The 23,067-nt window shown below is 44.2% G+C and overlaps 1 protein-coding gene across 2 annotated transcripts; it reads right to left on the minus strand.

The window, feature by feature from the left end:
- Window positions 1–3,114: 3,114 nt before the first annotated feature.
- LOC136573376 (T-cell ecto-ADP-ribosyltransferase 2-like) lies at window positions 3,115–22,287 on the minus strand. 2 transcript variants are annotated; one of them, XM_066574672.1, is made up of 4 exons: window positions 22,179–22,287; window positions 18,765–18,846; window positions 14,167–14,855; window positions 3,115–3,673 (listed from the first exon to the last, which is right to left on the minus strand). In XM_066574672.1, the coding sequence occupies exons 2-4, from the start codon at window positions 18,828–18,830 to the stop codon at window positions 3,667–3,669; spliced, it is 762 nt and encodes a 253-aa protein (XP_066430769.1). In that variant the 5' UTR covers window positions 18,831–18,846; window positions 22,179–22,287; the 3' UTR covers window positions 3,115–3,666. The 2 variants fall into 2 exon arrangements, with proteins under 2 accessions (XP_066430769.1, XP_066430770.1); XM_066574673.1 differs by having other exon boundaries at window positions 3,115–3,732.
- Window positions 22,288–23,067: the final 780 nt, after the last annotated feature.

Below are 23,067 nucleotides of genomic sequence, written 5' to 3' on the forward strand. Positions count from 1 at the left end.
TGCGGGATAGCGCGAGGTTAGTCATGATCTCGCGCTATCCCGATGACGTACCGGTACGTCATTTTGCGCGAAGTACTCGCCTTCCATGACGTACCGGTACGTCATGGAGCGGGAAGGGGTTAAAGGGGTTCTGACATGAAAAAAACAATTACTTACCTTGCCTGGCCAGGACCAATCATCAGTAATGTCCCCTTCATCTTGCAGCTTCTGGAAGCAGAGCTAGAGCCGTCAAAATGACCGCTTCCGGCTCTGCTCCATACGTCAGCCACTTCCCTGTTCACTGGACGGGCCCCACATCACAAGCAGTGCTTGCTGTGGGCAGCCTGTCCATCCTGGCTGAACTCCAAATGCATGGGGTCTCCTCCTCTCTGGAGTTCTGATTGGGGGATGAGGGATCCCCTATTCACCAGATAGTTGGGAGTTCTGGGGTTGGAATTGGTACCTATCAGACATTTTTCGATATTACTTTCATTATGTTATAAGTGTCTCAAATTCGAATACTTCATTGAGTTTTACTGCAGCAATTGAGGTTGTTTCAATCTGACAATCGGGCCCTTCGGCCAGAAAAGATTGTGCCACATGCTATTTCACTTATTGCATATCAGAGATTTGATCAAGAAATGTTTCTCATGCAATAATGAAGGTCTACACTAGGGGGAGACAAACATCATATTTTAAACTGAGACTAAAAACTAAGGTAAAGAAGTCACAAAACAGAAAAGTACTCAAAAATGTACTCTGTTTTGAGGGCGTTTTAATCCCAAGTGTCTAATCACAAAATACCATAATGGAAAAATACAAATACAGTAAGTAAAGGTGGGTTAAGTTTTATTTTACTATTGCTTGATATGACTGATTGTGCAGCATTTCCAAGAGCTCTTAGGCTATTTCCACATAGCCTTTTATACTACGCTGGCCATACAATGTTATGTGTACCTATACTGAACCCTATTTACCCAGCATGCAATGGTATACCTTTTATAACTGTATGTGAGAGCATAAATAGCTGCTCTTTCTTATATAGAGGCATCCTGTGGCATATGTCTTTTCTTTCTAAAATGGAAACCTATGGACAATGTATACGTCTGCAAACAGTGACATACAATAAATGGACGAAAGTATTTGGTCACTGCAGAAAATCAGCAAATATGCAAATACTGAGTTTGCCAAATGGTATGCTGGGAAGGGCATGGGTAAAATAAAAAGCTGCTCATTTTGTAATAACTATTCATTCATCCGATCAAGTACTTGTGGGACGAACTGGAGCGACGGGTACGACACCGCCACCCATGCCCATCTTCACAGCAATCTCTTCTCACAGCATTTGCACGAGGAATGGCGAGCTATTCCTGTCCAGACTTACAGAGAACTTGTGGAAAGTACGCCTCAATGTGTTACCGCTGTAATACAAGCAAAAGGAGGGCCGACACATTACTAAATAGAAGAATAAAGCACTTGTTCTGAAAAACATGCAAATGCTTTGTCCACAGTGTATATTCTAGCCTTTCACAGGAAGTTCCTGATAATCTGCAGCAGGCTGTATTTGAGGCTGACTCCCCCGGCATGAGTTGCAGAATTCGATCACTGCTCCACAATGATAACTGTAGGACACTCTGCTTTTACTCTTAACTGTAACTTTTTCCTATACATAGATTGCATTGCATGCTTTGTAAATCTAGTATGAGCAGCAGATATCCTGATGGGAGACCCCCTGTATAGATGGGACCGCTTTAATGCTTAACCTTTGTATCAGTGTTTGAGCAGAACGGCATCTGTAGTGATTCTCACGTATAGACCAGTTGGCCCACATATTGCTTACCAATACTAAGATTTCTAGAATCATTCTTATCAATGACACAATGTCCTTTTCCTTGTTACTTAGTGTACTTCTTTCTGCTCCAAAGTAGATGCTAGAAACGAGTTGCAAACTTGAGATTTTATTGTATAATTTGCCATTTCAAAGAAAATTAAAGATTCTGCAAAGCGCTAAAAAGCTTGGCAAATACATGACGTTTTCATTAGTTTTCTGGTTTTATGTAAATAAAGCTTAGTAATGTGCTAATGAGATGTACTTCAACTTTCTAATCTACTTTAAGATTTCATCACTCATCAATTTAAGAGCTGCACTTTGCTGACGAAGAATCCTTATTTTTAGGCTGGCTTTAGATGAGTGAATGACAGCTGCAATAATATGAACATTTGTCCCCACCCGACCGGGGGGGTTTACTGACTCGAACTCAGAGCATGACAGGGACCTGTGTGGACGTAATGCGCTCGTCTGAAACCGGCCTTATCCAGGGGATGAAAATCCATGCAGGCCTAATACTTCTCACAGCTAAGTCTACTAGAAATATCTCCAGTCTAGGAAATCTCTTGAGAGGTAAATTGGACAAAATGTAGACATACCGTGTGGCTGATGTGGCTGATGTGGCCAACTAGCAGCTGTGTGAAGTAGAAGGTTTGTACCACATATCATTAAGAATGGTCCCATTCACTGACAAATATAGTAAGGAATGGAAACGCATACAATTTTACTAAGACCGGCATTTCATAAAGCAGTCTTGGACTTGTATTACACAAACGTATTTGCGCAGCGTTTTGTATATGCAATACGCAGTGAACAGAACACATTGATTTCAATGGGTTCATTTAAATGCATGTATTTTGCAGGCACATTTCGGTCATGCCAAAAAATATTAAAATATTAAACTAATGACACTAATTGCCAATTGCAATGAATGGGAGCTTGGTTGCGTGATATTTTGCACATGATTTGCACATGCAAAAATTACAGTAAAAAGTGCACATGTGCACAAATATGCAACAAATGTACGTGTAATTGCGCTTAGGGCTTATTTACACGAGCCTATATCGCTGGCAATTTCACAGCCGGCCGATATACACTTCCATCTGAGCAGTTCCCCCCTTCCCTCCCCCTCACCGGCTCTCTGCCTCTCTCCTCCCCTCCGGCTGTTTGCAATGGGAGGAGGCGGGACAGAGCGGAGTTTAGCTCAGCCCCCTCCCGCCCCCTTCCAATGCAAACGCTGGAGTGGAAGAGAGTAACATAGAGCCGGTGAGGGGGAGGGAAGGGAGGACTGCTTAGATAGAAGCGTATATCGGTCGGACATGAAAACGCCGGCTGATATACACTCGTGTAAATAAGTCCTTACACCTATGTGACTCTGGTCTTAATCTTAAGTGTTCTGCAGCAAGAAGCACATGCCCCTTAATAAATGTGATGCATCTATGACTCTGTGTGCCAGAAAATAGAGTCAATGTCAGCCATGAGCTGGAGGAGATATGTGCTATACGTTATACCACATTTTAGTAAATCTGTTGGGCTGGAGAGACTACTAAATCCTGATCCTGAGTGAAAAACGCAGCACAAAATAGAAAAAGGTCACATGTTTTTGTGCAACAAAAGTTGTACACTAAAATTTGGGACTATTTTTCCACCAGAAAGCTAACACTAATGCTTTGATAAATTCCCCTCATAGTACACTATATTTAAAAGCTATGTACTGTACTTGTACCCAGAAAACCCTATGAATGCACATTACAACATAACATAGTGACATGTAAGCAAGTGTGCAGGCAGGTGAGCGGTGCACCAAATGATTGCTTGGCTTCTTCTTACACTTTCCTCCTCATCCGTCTTCTAAGCATTCAGCTTCTGAGCAGAGACAGAATATTGCATTAGAGATGTGAGCAACATGATTCATCTCCTAACGTCTGTAGATTAAGAACACAGTATGTTATTAGTTAACATGTTAAGGTTCATATATCTTTAATTTGAAAATGCAATATTTACCTGGTACCAAATGCATGATGATACTTTAATTACTATGTACCAATGTCACAATTCGACAGGATCCTTTGAATGCCAAGGATATTTATTATATGGCGCTGCAGATTTGCCCCATAACATCTAATATAATCCCTTAGGGTGTGTTCACACGAGCGTGTTTTTGTGCGTACATACGCACGCACAAAAACACGCTTCTATTTGCAACATTGCATTCCCTATGGTGTGTGCACATGTCCGTACTTTGCAGGTGCGTGCCTGCAAAGGTAGGAAATGCGTGCACCATAGGGAATGCACGCATTGTTTTCAATCAAGCCGCTGCTGCTCCCTGCATTTTTTTTCAGGGAAGGGCTTTACATATAAGCCCTTCCCTGAAAAATAAAAATTTTATTGTAAAAAAAAAAATGCAGGCATTCCCTTCAATGTAGCCGTTTCTGCTGCCGGCGGCTCCATTGAAGACAACGGTCTGCTGGCACACCTGAATTGTTTTTCATGGAAGAGCTGTACATATAAGATGTTTCCTTCATCCCCACTAGTTAAAAGAATTCCCTGCTGCTACATCTGCCACATCTGTGGTAGATGCAGCAGAGGAATTCTTCAATTCTCTACCGCAGCTGTCACACTTGACAGCTGTGGTAGAGGATTCTGCTGTCGGCAATTGATTTCAGGTAAGGGCTTTAAATATAAGCCCTTCCCTTAAAAATCAAGTAAAAGTGGTTTAAAAAATAAAGAAAATAGATACTCACCTCCCTTCAGCTGCAGGGGCTCAGCCGTGTCTTCTCCTGCTGTCCCCTCCACTGTGGTGCTGATCTATCAGCAGGCGGGGATTTAAATTCCCCACCTGCTGAAAGAGCTGAATGCGATTGGCTGAGGTGCTCAGCCAATCACAGGCAGCTCTCCCCAAATGAATGACGGGCGAGAGCTGCCTGTGATTGGCTGAGCACCTCAGCCAATCACATTCAGCTCTTTCAGCAGGCGATTTGAAATCCCCACCTGCTTATAGATCAGCACTAAAGTGCAGGGGACAGCAGGAGAAGACGCAGCCGAGCCCCTGCAGCTGAAGGGAGGTGAGTATCTATTTTTTTTGTTTTTTTAAACCACTTTTACTTGATTTTCAGGGAAGGGCTTATATTCAAAGCCCTTTCCTGAAATCAATTGCCGGCAGCAGAATCCTCTACCGCAGCTGACATGTGTGACAGCTGCGGTAGAGAATTAAAGAAGTCCTCTGCTGTATCTTCCACAGATGTGGCAGATGTATCAGCAGGGAATTCTTTTAACTAGCGGGGATGAAGGAAACATCTGCCGCATGCAGATGTGTTCTTCATCCCCGCGGGGACACAGCAGCGGCCGACAGGTAAGTAAAATTTTTTTCTTTACACTACCTTTAATTGCTTTTTTCAGGGAAGGGCTTATGAAGCCCTTCCCTGAAAGCCATTGGCAGCTGCCAGGGCTCAGCTTCCCTGGCTCTGTAGCGCTCCTAAGCTATCAGCAGCCGGGAATTTAAAATCCCCACCTGCTGGTAGCTGAGAGCTACAGAGCCGGGGACAGCGGTAGAAGTCGCCGCTGAGCCTCGGCAGGTGAGTATTTTTTAAATTTTTTTTCACTATTTTAAAAGGCTTTTCAGGGAAGGGCTTATGAAGGCTTTCCCTGAAAAGCCATTGACGGCTGCCGAGGCTCAGTGACGACTTCTGCCGCTGTCCACGGCTCTGCACTGCTGTTTTGAGCTATCAGCAGCCGGGGATTTAAAATCCCCACCTGTTGGAAGCTCTGATTGTGATTGGCTGAAATACTGGGGACAGCGCTAGAGCCGGGGACAACGCCAGAAGTCGTGGCTGAGCCCCGGCAGCTGAAGGGAGGTGAGTATTGTTTTTTTTTTTAATACACTTTTTTAAATGGCTATTCATGGAAGGGCTTATGAAACCCTTCCCTGAAAAGCTATTGACGGGATGCCGGCTGCAGAATTCTCTACCGCAGCTGTCGTGTGACTGTTGCGGTTGAGAATTGAAGAATTCCCTTTGCAGCATTTGCCACAGATGTGGCAGATGTAGCAGCAGGGAATTCTTTTAACTAGCGGGGGTGAAGGAAACATCTGCCGCATGCGGCAGATGTGTTCTTCATGCCCGCGTGGGTCATGGCAGCGGCGGAGAGGTAAGTTTTTGTTTTGCACTAAAATGTTTCTTTTTCAGGGAAGGGCTTATATGTAAATCCCTTCCCTGAAAAAGAATGCAGAGGGCTGGCAGAGCATTGTTTTCAATGGAGCCGTCGGCAGCAGCTGCGGCTCCATTGACAACAAGCATGCAGCTGTGTTCACGCGTATTTTTGCTCGTACCTAGGTGCAGACGTATGTACGCACCTAAGTACGTACAGAAACACGCTCGTGTGAACGCACCCTTAAGTGATGCAGCTTTTTTGCTTTTTTTTATTTTTGTTTTTAAAAAATCATAGCTCCTTTATTTACCCATCAACGTCGCTGTATGAGGGCTTGTTTTTTGCAGGATGAGTTGTGTTTTTCAATATTTATAGTACCATATGGTACTATTTATAGTACCATATAATGTACTGAAAAACTTTTTAAAAATTCTAAGCGGAGAGAAATGGAAAAAAAACCGACATTCCAGCCTCTTTCGGTGCGTCCTGTTTTTACGGTGCATAAACTGCAACAAAAATGACCTGATAACTTTATTCTATGGGTCAGTACAATTACTACGATACCAAACTTATATCGTTTTTTTTTTCTTGCTGTACTACTAAAATTATTTTCTGTGTCCATTTTCTGCGCACAATAACTTTTTTATTTTCTGTTGACATAGTTATCTGTGGGCTCATTTTGTGCGGTATGTGCTGTCGTTTCCGTTGGTACGATTGTTGCATACATTTGACTTTTTGATCGCTTTTTATTACATTTTTTTTCTGAGATAGGGTGACCAAAATCTTTATTTTTTTTTCAGACCATGTTCACCATGCACAGTAAATAATACATTATTTGATAGATAGGACTTTTACGGACGCAGCGTTACCAAACACGTATTTTTGGTTTATTATTTTGATTTTTTTATTGCAAATATAGCAAAAGGGTTTTTTCTTGAACTTTTATTACTTTTTTTTTTAAGAATTACTGAAGCTTTATTGATTTTATTTTTACACTTTCTTTTAGTCCTCCTAGAGGACCACAACCAGCAATGCTTTGATTGCGCCTGGAGTATGACATAATGCTATAGCATTATGTCATACTGTTTTTTGACAGGCAGTCTATCAAGCCACCCCACGGGGATGGCTTGATAGGCAGTCTGCCAAGGCAGCCCTGTGGGTCTTTCAGAAGGCCCTTGGCTGCCATGACACCTGCACGGTTCCCCCGATCTCACCGCAGGGGGGCCGTACGGGACCCCCGAACATCATTCGGGGAATTTAAATGCCGCTGTCAGAATTGACAGAGGCATTTAAAGGGATAATAGCTGCGATCGGCCGAAAGTGCGATTGCGGCTATTGCCCGTGGGTGTCAGCTGTAATAAACTCTATCTCCCTCCATACACCTCTTGCAACAGCAGGACGTAAAAACACTATTGGGCCGTCACTAAGGGGATAAATAAGCCTACAGGCTTTTTCCTGCACCGCTCTTTGACCCCTTTGCAAGACCTCTGGTGGCTGCTATTATCTCTCTATATGTTTTCACCTTTTTTCTTGATACTTATTTACATTATGGAGATATCTATGATGTTTAGATATGTGTTTGGATATGTTTATACCTCCCAATTATTATTGTTCACCTTTAGCGCTGTATGCACTAGGTATTATACTGTTTTTCTATTTTCTTATTTGTTTCTTTGTTATTTTTGATTTTGTTTTCATTATATTTTTGAGAGGTTCTTTCCTAAACTATGTGTCCACCAATCTCTGTCAGCCATGAAGACAGCATAGCTTTTTTGTTTATTTATCGTGCCTATTACTATTTTTTCCTTAAATGTTAAAGATTTGAACAGCCCATTCAAGGGCAGTTGACTTTGGCATGAGGCCCTCAAACCATATGCTGACGTACTTTTTGCTAAGGAAACATGGTTTATAAAAGACAAACACCCTAAGTCCTCGCATCCTAAATTCCAACATATTTTTTTAGCTTCTAATCCCAACAAGAATAAAAAAAGGAGTACTAATTGCAATCAGCAATTAGGTATCGTTCTCCCAACAGAACCTTTATACAGACCCTTTAGGTTGTTTCATGATACATGTGAGATGAATAATACCTTTTTATCTTTGCCTCAGTCTTCTTAACGCCCATTTAGACGCAATGATTATCGCTCAAAACCATCTTTTGAGTGATAATAGTTGTGTGTAACTGCACTGACATTGTGCAGTTTTAGTTAAGCCATCACTCCTCTTTGTCTTTCAGCATCCTGAAAGAGAACGATCAGCCTTATCCGGAATTCACAGCAGGATACAGCTGATACTATTGTTTCAGCTGCATCCTGCTCCCTGATGACAGGCTGGGTATGAAGAACGCAGCTGTCCCACTGTGCTCTCCAAACCTTGCACGGAGCGCTCGGCTGTATAACAGCCGGGCGCTCCGTGCAGAAAACAGCTGGATGCACAAGACAAGTGGGGACACCCCGCTTGTCTTCTGCATCTTCCACTTTGAGCGTTCGGTTGTATGACAGCCGGGTGCTCCCAGCAATCACCTTGCGTTTTAATGGTACAATGATTATCGCTCAAAAGACACTCAAAAGACATCTTTTGAGCGATAATCATTGTGTTTAAATGGGCCTTTACTCAAGGATTGATTTGTTTTTCTTGGATGCCAGAGCATTGTGGAAGGTTATACAGAACATCGGGACCATAATCTGGTCAGATCATGCCCCAGTGTCTCTGTCTTTACATGAGAAGTATTCTTAATCCCCCTCCTTTCCCTGGAAACTTAATGAATACATGCTTTCTCACCCAGAATATGAATCAAATGTGAAAATTAGAGATGAGCGAGCACCAAAATGCTCGGGTGCTCGTTACTCGGGACGAAAATTTCGCGATGCTCGAGGGTTCGTTTCGAATAACAAACCCTATTGAAGTGAAAGGGCGACCCGAGCATTTTTGTATATCGCCGATGCTCGCTAAGGTTTTCGTTTGTGAAAATCTGGGCAATTCAAGAAAGTGATGGGAACGACACAGCAACGGATAGGGCAGGCGAGGGGCTACATGTTGGGCTGCATCTCAAGTTCCCAGGTCCCACTATTAAGCCACAATAGCGGCAAGAGTGGGCCCCCCCCTCCCAACAATTTTTACTTCTGAAAAGCCCTCATTAGCAATGCATACCTTAGCTAAGCACCACACTACCTCCAACAAAGCACAATCACTGCCTGCATGACACTCCGCTGCCACTTCTCCTGGGTTACATGCTGCCCAACCCCCCCACCCCCCGCACGACCCAGTGTCCACAGCGCACACCAAAGTGTCCCTACGCAGCCATCAGCGCCCTCATGCCACACCACCCTCATGTCTATTTATAAGTGCGTATGCCATGAGGAGGAACCGCAGGCACACACTGCAGAGGGTTGGCACGGCTAGGCAGCGACCCTCTTTAAAGGGGGCGGGGCGATAGCCCACAATGCTGTACAGAAGCAATGAGAAATATAATCCTGTGCCACCACCATCAGGAGCTGCACACGTGGGCATAGCAATGGGGAACCTATGTGCCACACACTATTCATTCTGTCAAGGTGTCTGCATACCCCAGTCAGACCGCGTTTTTTATTATAAATAGTCACAGGCAGGTACAACTCCGCAATGGGAATTCTGTGTGCACCCACAGCATGGGTGGCTCCCTGGAACCCACCGGCTGTACATAAATGTATCCCATTGCAGTGCCCTAGACAGCAGAGCTAACGTCAGATTAAATGCAGGTGGGCTTGGGCCCACACTGCATGCCCCAGTCAGACTGGGGTTCTTTAGAAGTGGACACATGCAGTTACAACTCCGTGTGGACCGACAGCATGGGTGGGTCCCAGGAAGCCACCGGCGGTACATAAATATATCCCATTGCAGTGCCCAGCACAGCTGAGGTAATGTGATATTTAATTCAGGTGGGCTTGGGCCCACACTGCATGCCCCAGTCAGACTGGGGTTCTTTAGAAGTGGAAACATGCAGTTACTACTCCGTGTGGACCGACAGCATGGGTGGCTCCCTGGAACCCACCGGCGGTACATAAATATATCCCATTGCAGTGCCCAGCACAGCTGAGGTAGTGTCAGGTTTAATGCAGGTGGGCTAAAAATTACTAGGATTACACTGTAGGCGAGGGCCCAAAAAAATTGGTGTACCAACAGTACTAATGTACCTCAGAAAAATTGCCCATGCCCAACCAAGAGGGCAGGTGAAACCCATTAATCGCTTTGGTTAATGTGGCTTAATTTGTAACTAGGCCTGTAGGCAGCCCAGTTAAAATAAAAATTGGTTCAGGTGCAAGTTTCAACGCTTTAATGAGCATTGAAACGTATAAACATTGTTTACAAGAGTTATATGACTGAGCCTTGTGGGCCTAAGAAAAATTGCCCGTTCGGCGTGATTACGTGAGGTTTCAGGAGGAGGAGCAGGAGGAGGAGGATAAATATAATACACAGATTGATGAAGCTAAAAGGTCCCCGCTTTTGATGGTGATAGAGAACGATGCTTCCATCCGCGGGTGCAGCCTACGTATTGTTTAGGTATCGCTGCTGTCTGCTGGTGGAGAAGAGAAGTCTGGGGAAATCCAGGCTTTGTTCATCTTGATGAGTGTAAGCCTGTCGGCACTGTCGGTTGACAGGTGGGTACGCTTATTCGTGATGATTCCCCCAGCCGCACTAAACACCCTCTCTGACAAGACGCTAGCCGCAGGACAAGCAAGCACCTCCAGGGCATACAGCGCGAGTTCAGGCCACATGTCCAGCTTTGACACCCAGTAGTTGTAGGGGGCAGAGGCGTCACGGAGGACGGTCGTGCGATCAGCTACGTACTCCCTCACCATCCTTTTACAGTGCTCCCGCGAACTCAGCCTTGACTGGGGAGCGGTGACACAGTCTTGCTGGGGAGCCATAAAGCTGGCAAAGGCCTTGGAGAGTGTTCCCCTGCCTGCGCTGTACATGCTGCCTGATCTCCGCGTCTCCCCTGCTACCTGGCCCTCGGAACTGCGCCTTCTGCCACTAGCGCTGTCGGATGGGAATTTTACCATCAGTTTGTCCGCCAGGGTCCTGTGGTATAGCATCACTCTCGAACCCCTTTCCTCTTCGGGTATGAGAGTGGAAAGGTTCTCCTTATACCGTGGGTCGAGCAGTGTGTACACCCAGTAATCCGTAGTGGCCAGAATGCGTGTAACGCGAGGGTCACGAGAAAGGCATCCTAACATGAAGTCAGCCATGTATGCCAGGGTACCTGTACGCAACACATGGCTGTCCTCACTAGGAAGATCACTTTCAGGATCCTCCTCCTCCTCCTCCTCCGCCTCCTCAGGCCATACACGCTGAAAGGATGACAGGCAAGCAGCATGGGTACCCTCAGCAGTGGGCCAAGCTGTCTCTTCCCCCTCCTCCTCATGCTCCTCCCCCCCTCCTCCTCCTCCTCCTCAACGCGCTGAGATATAGACATGAGGGTGCTCTGACTATCCAGCAACATACTGTCTTCACCCGCCTCCGTTTCCGAGCGCAAAGCGTCTGCCTTTATGCTTTGCAGGGAACTTCTCAAGAGGCATAGCAGAGGAATGGTGACGCTAATGATTGCAGCATCCCTGCTCACCATCTGGGTAGACTCCTCAAAGTTTCCAAGGACCTGGCAAATGTCTGCCAACCAGCCCCACTCTTCTGTAAAGAATTGAGGAGGCTGACTCCCACTACGCCGCCCATGTTGGAGTTGGTATTCCACTATAGCTCTACACTGCTCATAGAGTCTGGCCAACATGTGGAGCGTAGAGTTCCACCATGTGGGCACGTCGCACAGCAGTCAGTACACTGGCAGATTAAACCGATGTTGCAGGGTGGCAGCATCCGTGTTGGACTTGCGGAAATGTGCGCTGAGCCGGCGCACCTTTCCGAGCAGGTCTGACAAGTGTGGGTAGCTTTTCAGAAAGCGCTGAACCACCAAATTAAAGACGTGGGCCAGGCATGGCACGTGCGTGAGGCTGCCGAGCTGCAGAGCCGCCACCAGGTTACGGCCGTTGTCACACACGACCATGCCCGGTTGGAGGCTCAGCGGCGCAAGCCAGCGGTCGGTCTGCTCTGTCAGACCCTGCAGCAGTTCGTGGGCTGTGTGCCTCTTCTCTCCTAAGCTGAGTAGTTTCAGCACGGCCTGCTGACGCTTGCCCACTGCTGTGCTGCCACGCCGCGCGACACCGACTGCTGGCGACGTGCTGCTGCTGACACATCTTGATTGTGAGACAGAGGTTGCGTTGGAGGAGGAGGAGGAGGGTGGTTTAGTGGAGGAAGCATACACCGCCGCAGATACCAGCACCGAGCTGGGGCCCGCAATTCTGGGGGTGGGTAGAACGTGAGCGGTCCCAGGCTCTGACTCGGTCCCAGCCTCCACTAAATTCACCCAATGTGCCGTCAGGGAGATATAGTGGCCCTGCCCGCCTGTGCTTGTCCACGTGTCCGTTGTTAAGTGGACTTTGGCAGTAACCGCGTTGGTGAGGGCGCTTACAATGTTGCGGGAGACGTGGTCGTGCAGGGCTGGGAGGGCACATCGAGAAAAGTAGTGGCGACTGGGAACCGAGTATCGCGGGGCCGCCGCCGCCATCATGCTTTTGAAAGCCTCAGTTTCCACAAGCCTATACGGCAGCATCTCCAGGCTGATCAATTTGGCTATCGGATTTATGCTAAAATTCTCAGCAATTGACTTTTCTCTGTTCTACCAACGCTGGTTGCTGCAGATCAAGTAGGATTTATTCTGCAGAGACAGGCCCCCAATGGAACTCATAGGTTCTTAAATGTTAAAAGAGCTGCTGAATTTGGCCGTGTACACTCTTTATTCCTAGCCTTAGAAGGCGTTTGACTGGATCCAGTAGCGATACCTGAAGGCTACTTTGCAAAAATTTGGTTTCTCATGCCCCATTAAATCTGCGATTCTGTTATTCTATTCGGCGTTATCTGCATAGGTCTTTACATCTGGGTGCATTTAGCCCTATTTACAATTTCCAATGGCCCCTTATCTTTGCTTTACTTATGGAGTCCCTAGCTGAACATATTAGAAGTAATAAAGATATTAAAGACATTAAATTAAAATATCAGAACCAAAAAAATTGGGCTCTACGCCGATGATGTTATTTTGGGTTTAACAAACCCTATCTCCTCTTTAAAACAGACCCAATTTGTAATCCTTAATTTCATGATAATTTTATGTTATAACTAAATAATACACAATTTCAATTATCAAGTGCCGGGATTGCTAACAAAACCAAGCAATATATAACTAATTACGTTCTATATGTCTGGAATGATCATTCTATACCATAGTTAGGTATACAATTGACAAGCAATGTAGTTCCCTTACATTTACTAAAAATTTTTTACCCATGCTTAATTATATTCCAGAGCTTTTAAACAATTTTGATAAACCCTTTATTTCCAGGGCAGGAAGGATAGCTTTATTAAAATGATAATTTTATCATGCATTCCTTATACCTTTAGATCTGTAGCGATCCAAATCCCAAATTTCTTTCACTAAGCTAACAAGGCCTGTTAAAAGGTCAGTGTAGCATTTCAGGCAAGCTGAGATTGGTACACAGAGATGTTGATGTAGCACAGAGGGCTAAGCAGAGATGTGGTAAGGAGACAAGCCAGGGGTTAATACATGGAGATGTTGATGCAGCACAGAGGGTTAAGCAGAGATGTGGTCAGGAGACAAGTCAGGGGTCGATACACAGAGATCAATCTTCTTATTGTAGGCAACAAAGAGGAAGAGCTTGGTTAAAGACTGGTAGGCTTATATAGGGAGCTAGTGGGGGAAGGTACAAGAAGTGGGATGGACCTAGACAGGGAAACACAGAGCCAGGAACATGGAACAGGAAACAAGCTGAGAAACAAGCTACTAGGAATCAGGGGAGCAATCAGCAGTAGCATCACTTGGAGCACACAAGGTCATAGGATTGAGTCCTGACAGTTGAAAATTGACTTATAGGAAAGTTACCTTCTAGGTGATACTGCTAAGACATTGCACCATCTCCCATTTGCATACAGATTTTATGTGAAACTGCCATTGATGTTGTCAAGTCTTCATGAATGGTAATCTTTCACAGAAGCCTCTTTGATAACTTTATAGTAATGACTTTTTAGTATAGAAGTTATTTAGTTGATTTGATTGCATTTATTATTATAATCTCTGTATTTCTTGCTTACCACCATGTGAATCTTACCTTTTAAAATAGGCACAGTTAAAGCGACTTTTGGCACGTCCTTTACTGAATAACTTGAAGCTGTGAGTTTTTCTATTAAAGGATAGTACTTTGAATATCTCATATCCAGGAATTAATACCTCTTTTTCTGAGGGATACTGTGAAAATCTCTGTATTTCAACCCCCAAACGTGTTTGTATTTCGAAGAATGATGAAGTGCCAAATTTTATAGCTATTGCTCGATCTTCACTAGCAGAAGTAAACTGGCCAAAACGGATGACACCTCGTGAATGATTAGAAGGTTTGAAGTGAATATTCCTCACTCCTCTATAGACCAGCTTTTTGCTCTTCTTGGATAACATCCGCACCGCCATAGTCAAGTAATAGTGCATTGCTTTAAAACGGAATTTATTCCTGTAATTTTCTATTGAATTGCCCACATCTCTTGTTGCTTTATTGAAAGCCTGATACAGATTACTTGTGTAAGCAACCAGCGCAATCCCATGTTCATCTCTAAAACCTTGTGGAAGATTATTTATGTTTGATTTGATTGTGCTCCAATATTTTGAGGCCATTTCCCAATCAATTCTAAACAGATCATTGGAATTATTTTCAGATTTTAATACTTTTGGGATGATCTTATCCATCTTCAATCTGCAACCTTTATATTGATCATCAAATATCTCAGGATTGTCACTCAGTTGTATTTCCTAGACAGAATAAAAAGATCAGTTTGTAGGCTTTTTAATTTGTCAGTGGGAATCACTACTTCTAACTGAGATATGTCAGCTATAATATACTGTAAAGTCCCCTGGTGCAAGCACTGAGTCATGACTGACTCCTAGGGTGACATCACATTGTGATGTTTTCTTGGCAGACTGTTTTTGTGGGGTGGTTTGCCATTGCCTTCCCCAGTCATCTTGTTACCCCCAGCAAGCTAGATACTCATTTTACTGACCTCAGAAGGATGGAAGGCTGAGTCAACCTTGAGCTGGCTACCTGAACCAAGTGGGGATTGAACCTGCAACCTTCAGGTCGTGAGTGAGAGCTTAGGACTGCATTTCTGCTGCCTTAACATACTGCGCTACACAAGGCTATAATATGCTATAATACATAGTAATAAAAGAATAATAAGTTAGAAAAGAAAGGAAAAATTCTATACTTGTGCTAGTTCACAACACCACACTTTCTGCAGACGTACCAACAGGTCATGTGCAGATCCAGACCACTCAAGACCAATCAAACTGGGACACCCCTTTCAAGAGCCACAAATTTTTAACAGCTTACCATCTTCTTTGTGCACTGTAAGGGCGAGCACCCACTGGCGTTTTTTTACCTGCGTTTTGCATTTTGCGTTTTGCGTTTTTCCTGCACAGGCATAGAGATAACATGTGTTCCTGTCCACTGGCGTTTTTTTTGCGTTGCGTTTGCGTTTTTAACATAGGAACTGTCAGTTGCATATGTGTCCTTATTTTTCTCCTAATGCACCCATGAATGTCAATGGAAATTAACGGAAAAGCCGCGAAAACGCCGCGAAAAACGTGCGGAAAAATCGCGGGAAACGCGGCGAAAACGCTGCGTTTTTTTCCCGCGGAAAACGCAATCGCCAGTGGGTGCTCGCCCTTAAGCTAGATATCATGGAAATTTGTTCAATACAATTTTTGTAGATTGTAAGCCCTCACAGGCAGGGTTCTATGTATATTGCCCTGTAATTAAAAAGGTTGTCCAGTTGTAAACTATGATGGTGATCGTTAGGACAGGCCATCAATAGTAAATCAGTTGGGGTCCTCTACCCAAGACCCCACCAACCAACTATTTGCTGGGCCTGTTAAACTGATTTCTGCAGGAAGCAGATGGCTCTCTTCTCACAGTGGTGGCCAGGCTTGCTATTGCAGACCCAGTTCCCATTGAAGTATAATACCAATCCTGGCCACTGCAGTGGAAACAAAGCTGTCTGCTTACTGTGGAAATCAGCCTCGTACTCAAACATACTGGTCCAGAGAACAGCTGATTATTGGCGTCCCAGGTGGTAGACCCTCTCCAATTCACTATTGATGGACTATTCTAAGGATGGGCTATCAATAGTTTACAACTGTACAACCGCTTTAATGGCACTTTTAAGTAAATAATAAGAATCATTTATCTCATGACTCTTAATTAAATTACTAATACAACATTTGGCTGAAGGAGTGCATCATTTATGTTGCTTTTTTTATTCCACAGCGATTCTGTTTTCTTTCAGATTTGGCATCCCATGTATACATTAAACATGGCTTAGAGACAATGTTAAAGGGGCAGAATTTTGTTCTATTGATATCCTGCCCTCAGGATAGGTCATCAATAGATGATCGTGGGGGGCTTCCACTCTGGATCCCTGCGGATCAGCTGATTCCTATTGAATTCAATGAAAGTCGCATTTGCAATACCAACTTGGGCCACTGTGCTATGCTCAGTGAGATCTGCTTCCTGCACTACCTGTAGTGACAATGGCACCAGGAATAAGCTGATCAGTGGGGATCCTGAGTGATGGACTAGACCCTGCTAATCAACTATTGCTGACCTGTGCTGAGGACAAGTCATCAACTGAAAAAATCCAAAAAGTCCTAGAGCACCCCTTTATTTGATTGACATATATTTGTGCCTTAAAGGGGTTGTCTCGCAAAATCAAGTGGGGTTATACACGTCTGTATGGCCATATTAATGCACTTTGTAATATACATCGTGCATTAAATATGAGCCATACAGAAGTTATTCACTTACCTGCTCCGTTGCTAGCGTCCTCGTCTCCATGGTTCTGTCCAAATTCGCTGGCAGCTTGCTTTTTTAGACGCACTTGCGCAGTCCGGTCTTCTGCTCTCAGCACGAGCCGCTTCAGCCTGCTAGCCGCTACAACTCTTCTGCGCATGCGCAGAAGAGCTGTCACTTCTCGGGAGCGCGCTGGAGCGGCCATTCTGTACCATCCTCTCTTAGAGAGGGGTGCAGAAACTTGAGCCGCCCAGCTGTCCCGAGAAGCCGCCCAGCTGTCCCGAGAAGCCGCCCAGCTGTCCCGAGAAGCCGCCCTGCCGCCCAGGTAAGTGATGGGTCGGGGGTGATGCGTCACTAACAGGCGTGGGCCCCTCCGGGTGTCCTAGCGCTGGGCTCCGGAACCTAGCGCTGGGCTCCGGAACCTAGCGCTGGGCTTCGGAGCCTAGCGCTGGGCTCCGGAGCCTAGCGCTGGGGCCCGGGACCTTCACCTGTCTTGAGGGGACTGCCGCTGGGCCGAGGGGCCTTCGTCTGTTGTCAGGGTCTAGCGCGGGGGAGCCGGGTGTAGCGCGGGGGGGCCGGGGCCTAGCGCCGGTTACCTGCTGCCTGGCGGTGGGTGACTGTGTGCCGTGGTCGGCCGCGTTCAATCCCGGGGTCTGGTCGGCGGCTGCGGGGCGTCTGGTTGTCAGGGAGACACAGCTGGTAGCGTCTCGGGAGTGCGCACGTCGGGCTACAGCAAGCGACGGGAAAAGAGCCGGCGGCCATCTTGGGAAACTTTTTATAAGTTGCTGAAACGCTGGAACTGTAAGTACAAACCAGCTAGAAAAGTCATTTACAGGGGGGGCTTAGTAATGTATGCTTAATTAGGGGGACTGGGCAAAAAAAAAAATTCACTGCTTCCTCGAGACAACCCCTTTAAGATTGCATTCAGAGTAGTTAGTTGAACACTAAATTGAAGCTTTGTAATGTACTATATCTAGTGATTAATGTATGATGGTTTTGCGGATGTGTGTATCTGTATGAGTGTGTAAGTAAATGCAGTGAAGTCCTATAGTGGCAGGAAAACAATTATGCGTGCAGTTTAAGGCTTGTTCGCATTGGCACTTTTGGGTTCCTTTTACCTGCTATGGAACAGTCATATGACAGAACCATACAGCACTAAATGAATCACATTGACTGTAATGGGGTCCATTCAGTTTCAGGCTGGGCTATTTCATCCTGTTTTTTAATTAAATTCAGAGATGACGCGAATGTGAATAAGCCCTTATAGAACCACTTTAAAGGCTCGAACAATTGAAAGATTGACAGTTTTAGCGATCATTTTGCATGAACTGCCATTTCAATGAATGGGAGCATGGTTGTGTATTTTTTTGCAGGTGTAAATGGGCAATACAAAAGATTTGCGCGTGCAAAAAGTACAGTAAAGCACACAGAGACGTGTGAAAAAATGCAATCCCAATTGCACAAATATGTGGCGCAAATGCACATGTAACACTGTCCTAAGCAAACTTCAAAAAAACAGTAGCTCATGCTGAATGATAGATTTGGTGCATCTTGGACACTTGTCTAAGGCCAGTTTCAGATGAGCGTATTGTAACACATCCGTAATATGAATCAGTAACTCAGACTTTGAACAGATGACATCACAACAGTATATCATCAGCATTTGATCTTTTTTGTCTTCATATTAGTTTTATTTTCTAATGGACAAATACTGATCCATATGTATCAATTATAATATAATAGCAATATGGAAGCAAAAACTGAAAAAATAGGTTCCGCTGTGTATTTAAAAAAAAAATGCCTGACATATCCATCATTCACCTTGTTTATATTACTCTATTTTACAGATCAGATAAGTCATAAAGATACTGTACCTGTGCCAGATGCGTCTTCATATGAGACGTAAGAAAGATGAGCAGAAAAATATTCAACTGATTCATTTTATATTCTTTACGCCTGTAAAAGATTTTTACGATCAGCAACTCATTTTCAGGTTCAGAGTAAAATTTGTGCAGTCATGTCAAAGATTTTGTGCAAAAACTTGAGGATGTGTGGGATGCTAGGGATATGAAGAGTAATATGAATCCCACCCAACTCCACATCACCACCACTCAATATACTCCGACCCCTCTCTAATATATCTACCCCTTTCTTTTCTGTATTGTCCTGCCCCCTCATCCCTAATTTAAATACTCTTGCACTTGTATTTTCTCCCAAGCACAGAACACTCCATCCATTCTTTCCGTCTTTTGATTACAGAATCCCCTATAACCACTAACTGGCTAGGCCTAGCTGCATTAAAATCTCCCCAACTACTTGCTGGACTGTTATTCTCGTTGTTAGGCTTCTTTCCCACGACCGTATATCAGCCGGCCGTTTTCACATACGCTGTGATCTGATGTATTGGATTTCAATGCATCAGATCACATGGCTGTATTCTCGTGACGTAAAAGCGCCCAGCCGGCCAATATAGCACCGGGTGTTTTTATGTCAGGCCCAAAAATAGTACTGGAACTATCTTTTGGGCCGGAATACGCCGCTCTGCCCCCTGTCGGGGCTCATACCGTGTGAACGGGCGCACAAACGTTACATTTTTGCGCCCATTCAGGATCTTTAATGCCACAGATGGTGGCGTATATCGGCCAACTGTGAAAACAGCGGCCAATTTACGCTCGTGGGAGAAAAGCCTAAGGCTGGCTGCCCAGGGGTGATGCGGTATCCCGCGGCGAAGCTCCGTTGTGTGAACCGCCCGGCGCGAGCGGAAAATTGCAATGATTCTCTGCTCGTGTACAGGTGCCGGTGCTTTCCATAGCAATGCTATGGGAAGCGTTGGCCGGCGTGATTCGCCAGTGGTTTACACGTCCGTGGACAGGGGGCCTTAGGGTGAGCAGTGTCCACAAGGATTGCTATTTCTGAGACTAACACCCTTTGTCAATTTTTCTTGGAAGCTTAGAAATAGGAATGTCCTTTATTTTCTGGGAACCTTTTCTACTCTCATCAACTACATTGATCCAATTACATGCCTGTTCTTTCTGACCAATTTCTCCAAATGCTATATCTACCCCACTAACTGCTTGTTCAGGGAGCAGCATGATCCTGTCAAGATTGTCACATGCCCTCAGGATTGCCTTTTGTTCCTTTAGATCTCTAAGACAAGTTTCTAGGTAGGTAGTCTGTTTAGATCTGCCACATAGTTGGAACTCCTACCTCGGTCATACAGTGTTCAGTGATAAGGAGAATCCCCACGAGGATGAAGAATTCCCCTACCACAGCTGTGGCACAGGAGCGCAATGTTCTGCCATTGCTTTCAGCACTGTCACAGTGTTTAGTGACAAGGGGACTCACCACGAGGATGAAGAATTCCCCTGCTACAGCTGTCACAGCTGTGGCACAGGAGCGCGATGTTCTCCCATTGCTTTTAATGGGGCCGGTACTTCTGCAGCCCCATTGAAAGCAATGGGATGACGGCAACCCCTGCAGGGATTTTCAGAGAAGGGCTTTAAATATAAGCCTAGTGGGAAAAATGTTTCCTGAAACATAAAGGCCCATTTACACATAACGATTATCGCTCAAAATTCATTCAAATGACCAAAATTGAGCGATAATCATTACATGTAAACATAGGCATCATGCAGTTTTCATTTGAACAATGATTTTAAGGTGAACTTAAAATCCATCATTCATCTACTGAGACAGCCACAAGCAGAACAATGCAGTTGTGTGCACAGCTGGACATGTGATTAATTACAGGCTGATCTCTGCAAACAGCTCCTGGGGGCCCTTTTACATGCAAATGAAGAAGATAAAGCGTTACTGGCCATTAACACTTTATGCAAATAGATTGCAAAATCTTTCAATCTTTCAGTCTTTTGAAAGATTATCTTTGCCTGTAAATGGGCTTTAAGACACATTCAATGATACAATTCAAACGTATGTATAAATAGTAAAAACAAAGCTAGAGAAGTCAATTCCTTTGGTCAAAAATCATGTTATTGTATGTAGATGATAGGAATCACCAGCTATCACTAAAAACTGATTTCACAACAAAGAATATGCATAAGTCTAACCAGCGGTGCACCAGCCACGAGGCAAGGTAAGCAGAGCCTTCTTCAGTCTGCAAAGGGCATTTTTTTTTAAAGAAAAACTTTCCATGTCTGCACTTCCTATCTCTAATTTGGAAAGCCATTTTTTTGTCTCTGGCAGCAAAAGGGCTAATAGCAACTTTGCATCAAACTAAGAATCCAGGTTGATAAGGAGAAGGTGGTATAATACAGATCAGTGTAATACAATACATAGGGTGTATATGGAATATTAGCAATTATATTAATACTTGTAGAATAATACTAGTCATGTGAAATGTATACGCATAGCGATGATTGTGTATAAGTAGTCCTTATATAGTTTATGTTTAGTAAAGGGGTATTTCTACAATCACTGTGTTTCTACCAATGAAGCAAAGTTCAACCTGTGTGTGATACTGCTCTGCAACAAGTAATATTACCTTAGGCCTAGTGATGAGTGATCTTATGAAAAGTTCAGTTTGGCCAGTTTGCCAAACCTTTACAAAAACTTAAGTTCACTCCTAATTAGTTAGAACCGAACCAGAAGGTCACCAAAACACGTAAAACTGGTGTATAACACCGTCTAACAGACATGCAATCCCTGTACAGCAATCTCAGAGTGTTAAAGGGCTTTTTATGGCTCTTAGGCAGCGTTATACACCAGTGTTTTGTGCGAACCGAACCAGTAGAACCCTGTTTTGGGTTGAACTTTGCCTTTTTATGGTGCACTTCGGATTCGTGCCAAACTGAACTTTCAGTTAAGTTCGACCCAAAACTGGATTCTACTGATTTGGTTTGTTCAACAATGCTTAAACCATTATAAAGCTCTAGTTATAATGAAAGCAAAGATCTGGTACCGTGTTAGCCAGTAGAGCAAAATGTGATTGCTCCCAGCAAGAGAAACCAAGTAATCTTGTAGATATGATACCTTTTAATGGCTAACAAAAATACATGATGTTACAGCTAGCTTCCGAACCAACGCAAAGAAGAACCCTGCGTTAGTTCGGAAGCTTGCTGTAACATCATGTATTTTTGTTAGCCATTAAAAGGTATCATATCTACAAGATTACTTGGTTTCTCTTGCTGGGAACAATCACATAAAGCTCTAGTTCTTTTATCTGAACACAACAAGACCCATTGTAGGGTAAACAGACTGTTATAGTACTGTACATTAAATCTCAAGGTAAATTCTGCTACATCTATAGGTGACTAGATAAGCCATCTTACCTGTTGAGATTTCTGGTGAAGTTCCTTTGTCTGAAACTTTACTTCAGTCCACCTTTTAAGTAGTTTTACTTCCACATTCAGACGTGATCTCACAACACAAATTTATATTAGTTTCTGAAGAACTGTGATGAAATCTTGAACACAACTGACCAAGTGCCACGGTTTCCGTTTGAGATATGATGTGCACTACTGATATCTGCTATTTGTTTTGCAATTTAAGATTAGAGATGAAATAATTTTTCCACAAATTAACGAATTACTAACTGAAAATAATAAAAGCACAATATACTCTTATACTAGTATGTGAGAGTAAAGCTGCAGTACGCCCATGGGGTACCCTGCATATATCTATAACAAAGCTTTGCATGCTGTAAGTAGTTAATATCATTGCTGTTGTCTGCTATTTGCTTCTACCCAGTAGAGTGAATGATAAGACTCTTTGAAAAGCTGGAGTTGCTAGCAGACCTAACTTGTTTATAGAGTCAGGAGATTCTGAAGATCAACCACAACCACCCGTCAGGAAGCCTGTTCCAGAGTATGGGTACATTAGTGGTCATACAGTACCAGCCTAAGCTAACCTTTATCATCAACATTAGTACCCATCGTAAGAGGAGGCAGTCTTAATTGCCCTTAACGGTGTCGCAGGGGATGGGTGACTAGTTAAGACATGGCAGGGGATGAATAGCCACTGTGTAGTAAGAGGTAGTAGTACCAGCTATCTTCAAAACTGCCACAAACTGACTGACATACAAGGGGGTACTCTTAAGAAACATGAATTCATTTATTAAAATTAATCTATTTATTGGTACATTTTGCAACCTCAGTCTCCTTCAAAGTCCTCTTCATGTGAAGCAATACATTTGTCCACCTTTTTTTTCCACTGCTCAAA

The sequence above is a fragment of the Eleutherodactylus coqui genome, chromosome 7, assembly GCF_035609145.1.
Source record: "Eleutherodactylus coqui strain aEleCoq1 chromosome 7, aEleCoq1.hap1, whole genome shotgun sequence".
NCBI lineage: Eukaryota > Metazoa > Chordata > Amphibia > Anura > Eleutherodactylidae > Eleutherodactylus > Eleutherodactylus coqui.

Excerpts from the sequence above, each read along its gene's own strand:
- LOC136573376 (XM_066574672.1), bottom strand. The coding sequence starts at position 18,830 with ATGAATCAGTTGAATATTTTTCTGCTCATCTTTCTTACGTCTCATATG. Across the intron at positions 14,856-18,764 it reads TGAAGACGCATCTGGCACAG|GAAATACAACTGAGTGACAA; the intron begins GTACAGTATCTT and ends TATTCTGTCTAG.